Source organism: Nannospalax galili, unplaced genomic scaffold, assembly GCF_000622305.1.
Source record: "Nannospalax galili isolate Female #2095 unplaced genomic scaffold, S.galili_v1.0 scaffold52, whole genome shotgun sequence".
In the NCBI taxonomy this organism is placed as follows: Eukaryota; Metazoa; Chordata; class Mammalia; order Rodentia; family Spalacidae; genus Nannospalax; species Nannospalax galili.
Genome location: NW_008334003.1, coordinates 6,593,158 through 6,597,867, shown reverse-complemented (window position 1 = coordinate 6,597,867; position 4,710 = coordinate 6,593,158). Strand labels below are relative to the sequence as shown.

Below are 4,710 nucleotides of genomic sequence, written 5' to 3'. Positions count from 1 at the left end.
TGAGAACAGTTCCTTTTAGGATACCTAACTATATTCTTTGCTATTTCCTAACTTGTTATTCAAAGTCTTCTTCATTATCACAGTCTCAAAAGAAGACCCTTACAAGGACATCAGAAGAATCCAGATGAAGAGCCTTCTGAATGAGAGAGTTGTGAAGTTTCCAGAAAATGACCACACCAATGTTAAAGATGGCTGACTAGAACTTTATGGATACGGAGAGTTAGAATACTGTAGGGGCAGAGCCAGATTATCTGGGGTTATCGTTAGTCTCCTTAATTCATTGTCCACCTTGAGTCTGTCTTATCCTTTAAGCTATCAGGTTGGACTGTATTAACTTAGCAGACCTCTAGCTTCCACCAAGCTCCAAATTAAGAATATCATCATATAACACCTAAAAATCTGTAGCAGAGTTTTCCCTACTTTGCCACAATCTGCCTACCTGATAGTCTTACCAAAATCCTTGAAAATGCCTTGATTTATGAGTTTTTGTTCTGTGACAATAATCCTTCATGTCACTGCTTCCATGTTGGAACATGTTTATTCAAGCAACCTGGATCCTAGTTCCTGGGCTATCGAGGGTCACTCAATTTGGCTCAGAATAAGTGATCACTTAATCCCTTCGAGGCAATGGCTGTACTTTACATCCACAGGATAACAGTTGTAGACACTCTCAGGGATGTGGCTCAGTAGTACATATCCAGAAATTGGGCAAGTATTGGCAGAATACTGGGATCATAGGTAACAATGGCCTCATCTGAAATGGAATACATGTTTAGAGATATCTTGCTTCAAGCATTAATAGAATTGCAACTTTTGCCATAGGTATTTGAGCCTAAGTGGAAAGCCTGTGACTTCAGCCTATTTTTTTAAAAAAATATTTATTTTTATTTTATGTATATGAGTGTGTTGCCTGCATGTATTAAGTGCACCTTGTGTCATGCAATGCCTGTGGAGGTCAGAGAGGGTGTTAGATCCCCTGGAATTGGAGTTGCAAACAGTTGTTAGCCACCATGTGGGTACTGGGAATCGAACCCAGGTCCTCTGAAAGAGCAGTCAGTGCTCTTAACCGCTGAGCCATCTCTCCAGCTCCAAGCCTATTTTTTTTTTTTTTTAAAGACACTGTGTCTCACTGAACCCAAGACTCACAGACTGAGCCAAACTATAGGGCTGGCCACCCCCAGTGATCCTGTCTCTGCCTCCTCAGCACTAAGAATACAGGCATACACCACTGGGCCTGGCTTTTGACATACATACTGGGGATATGAACTCAGGTCTTCACGCTTGAGTGGCAACCCGAGTCTTTGTGCTATAGTCACAAGACTTACATTTCTTGCTACATGTGGACAAGTACTTCTCAGGTCAAGTGTGACACTACTAAGTTATTTGAGCTTGCCAAATTGACAAAAGGCCATACCAACTTTCCAGCTGGTTTAAGTTTTCTGACAGTAGTAGCTGGTTACTCTAGGAACTGGATCCCTTTTCAGATCTAGATTTCAGGATTTACTTATTTGCATGCTTTTTGACCTTTTAAAATTATTTTTATCTTCATATGTTGGACCCCTCCGCCAATAAACTTACTAAAATTATGGTTGCCCAATAGCTGGGATATGATTTAGGAATGTACTGCACTTGCCTGACTGAAGCCCCATGTGCTCAGGAGATCCTGCTATCTAAAATTTAGCTCTAGCCTCTTAACTACAGTTTTGTGGGACATAATCACCTAGGAATGAGAAGGTCTAGCAATATGTTAAGAACTACCAGTTCTTAACTCTCAAGAACTATCATTTGATTAACTATAATTCCTAGAGAAAAACTGTGATCAAAGTGGGGAAGAGAGAGGATGGCCAGCTAGGGCTACAGGGAAATCCTGTTTGAACAAGACCAAAAAAAAAAAGTTTTGTTTTTCCAAAGTGCCTTAAAAAGTAACAGAATCAAAAGGTGCCCCGTGCGAAATAAATCTGTATCCCGCTGAGAATTCCAAAAAAAAAAAAAAAAAAAAAGTAACAGAATCACAGAATCATGCCTCGAGGTTTAGTATTAGGGAAAATTACGGAAGCACAAGACAGCTATTCTTGTACAAGTCCTTAAAATATATTAAAAAAAAACTTGCCCAACAGATGTGGTGAGATGAAAGTATTTTTCCTTAAATTCTTTTATTGTCATACCGTTGACAATAAGTGAACTTTAGAAGCAAACGAAAATGGAGAAACGAGAACTATAATTTTACCTTCCGATGCATTTGTAAACTGAGAATCCCTAAAACGAATGATCGTAAAGGTAACGAGTTTTGGTAAATCTCGCCTTCTGCTCTTCGTAGACGGAGACAGAACTAAACGAGCTGCAGAGCCTGGGAGAATCTTTTCTTGTCCGGGGCCGCCCCAGGACTCCGCCTCCAGACACTAGTCCCAGCCCGGTGCGCCGACACCGGAAGTGACGCAAAGCCTGCGCCAGCAGCACCCGCTGCTACGGAAGCGGGGTTCTGTTGCTGCAGAGACCGCGGCTGTCGGCGGATGGTGGCGGCGAGGGGACCATGACCGGGAAGAAGTCTTCCCGGGAGAAGCGGCGCAAGCGGAGCGGTCAGGAGGCGGCCGCGCTCGCCACCCCGGACCTCGTGCCGGTGCTGGGCGGCAGCGCCGGCGCCGGTGCCTGCGGGAACGGCTGCGGGAGCGCGGGCGGCTGCGGGAACCCGGGCTGCTGTGGGAGCGCCGGCGGCGGGGTGAGTGCGGCGGGCGGCGCGGAGCGGGGCGAGCGCCGAAAGCGGAGGAACACCGACTCGTCCTCCAGCGTCTGCGGCTCCTTGCAGCAGGTGCGTGCCATGTCTCGCGCCGCCTCTCCTTTGCAGTGGGTCGGAAGAGCCGGGCTGCGGAGCCCAGCGTTAGTGCCAGGTCCCCCGGGCACCGGTGCTGGAGCTGCGCTGCGCCGAGCCCCCCTGAACCTCGCCCCTTGTTTTGATTTCCAAGTTTCTTGCCCCCCCCCCCCATATCTCCTCAAACTTTCGGCTCCTTTCACTCCAGATCTTCCCCGTCGCCCTTAGAGCGTCTGTGGGTCTGGAACTAGTTTTCAATGCCGGTGTGAGAGCGCACCTTCCCCTTTTAGTGAATTCTGATTATTTCCACATGGTACATGAAAAAAAATCGAGACCCGAAGAGGTTCAGGAACTTTACCTACAGTCACAAGAGTGTAGTGGCGCCGACATTTGAACCCAACATCTGAGTATAAAAGCTGTCTTCTTTATGCCTCATCAACCTGCCGAGATCCCGCCATTAAAAACACTAGTTGATAGTTTACTGTAAACTAAATGAATGTGTACTTAAAATCCATCCAACACGGAGATAAAGGCAGAAATGTGGAAGTCCTTCGTCACCGCTTATATGCAGCCCCTTTTCATTATTTCCTTTTACATTTAAGTTCCTACACGTAAGCCCTGGATGCGTACCCCCTTTCTGAATTCCTTTTACATTTAAGTTCCTACACGTAAGCCCTGGATGCGTACCCCCTTTCTGAATTCCTTTTACATTTAAGTTCCTACACGTAAGCTCTGGATGCATACCCCCTTTCTGAATTCCTTTTACATTTAAGTTCCTACACGTAAGCCCTGGATGCGTACCCCCTTTCTGAATTAGATACTACCCCTGCGTTGGATGGGTTTCCTTTCATACATGGTCTACTATTATTTTTGGGGACTTCCTGGTATTCCCTATCTTTCTTAGTGAATACTTAGATTTTCAGTTTAACGAACTACCAAAATGAACACCCTACATAGATCTGGTGTAAGGATTACTTAGGGATAGGGTCTCAAGTGATTGCATAGTCACAGTATAATTGTTTTAAAAAGTGATGAACGTTCTGCTTCCTGGAGGCAGATGAAGTGTGACTTGCTGCGTTTTGCTCTCCACCAGGGCTTCTGCAGCTTGATGGACAATACCCTAGACCTGTGAGCCCAAAGAAACCCTTGGTTTAAAACAAAACATACGTGTTGGAAGCACTGCCAAACTGCTTTTCAAATAAAACTGCTGATTTATAGTTCGAACAATATGTAAACATACTCATTTTTACAAATTTTCACCAGCATTAGCTGTCCTTCTCCACCCCATCCCTCAGCATCTCACTGTGTGGCCCTGGCTGTCCTGGAACTTGGCATTCACCCTCCTGCCTCTGCCTAGAGAATGCTGGGATTAAAGGTGTGTGCCATCACACCCAGCCTCTTTTTCCGTATTTTAAGGAAGACTCACTCCTTCTTCCTTGTGCCTTCTCTTACCCCTTTCCCTTCTCTCTTCTCTGTTGAGTCCAGGGCCTTGACCATGCTAGGCATGTGCTCTAGCACTAGCCTGCAGCCCCAGCACCAGGGGGAACACTTAATGTATATTTGTGGTAGATTTTTAAAAGATATCTTTAAAAGGTATCAGGTCAAGGAGCTTTTTTTCTGCTCTGGGTTCAGCATGGGTTGTGGTTTTACCACAATGCCTCTTGGTATGCTGCTGAGGTGAGGATGTGATTTTCCTCATTTATCAGTTAATGTAATTTTGTTGATTAATTATTGATAAGTTAGTTGATACTGAACTGATTTACAGTCTTGGAATAAACTTACTTGATGTGTTGGATTTATTTGTTGTACAGAATATTTTTGCTTTGGGTTAAATGTTTTTAAATTAGATCAACTTGGAGTTTTGTTTTTTGTTATGAGTTGAATTTGAAAGCTTTGTGTGTATG

General features: G+C 44.7%; 1 protein-coding gene across 2 annotated transcripts in view; it reads left to right on the top strand.

Moving 5' to 3' along the window:
• Positions 1-2,441: 2,441 nt before the first annotated feature.
• Positions 2,442-4,710, top strand: part of Caap1 (caspase activity and apoptosis inhibitor 1) — a 63,748-nt gene continuing 61,479 nt past the window's right edge. The window contains exon 1 of one of the 2 annotated variants that reach the window (XM_029561536.1): positions 2,442-2,716. In XM_029561536.1, the coding sequence (XP_029417396.1) occupies positions 2,531-2,716 (186 nt within the window). In that variant the 5' untranslated portion in view covers positions 2,442-2,530. Of the gene's footprint in view, positions 2,807-4,710 lie in introns of both variants that reach the window. The other variant, XM_008828948.3, reaches the window with a different exon arrangement.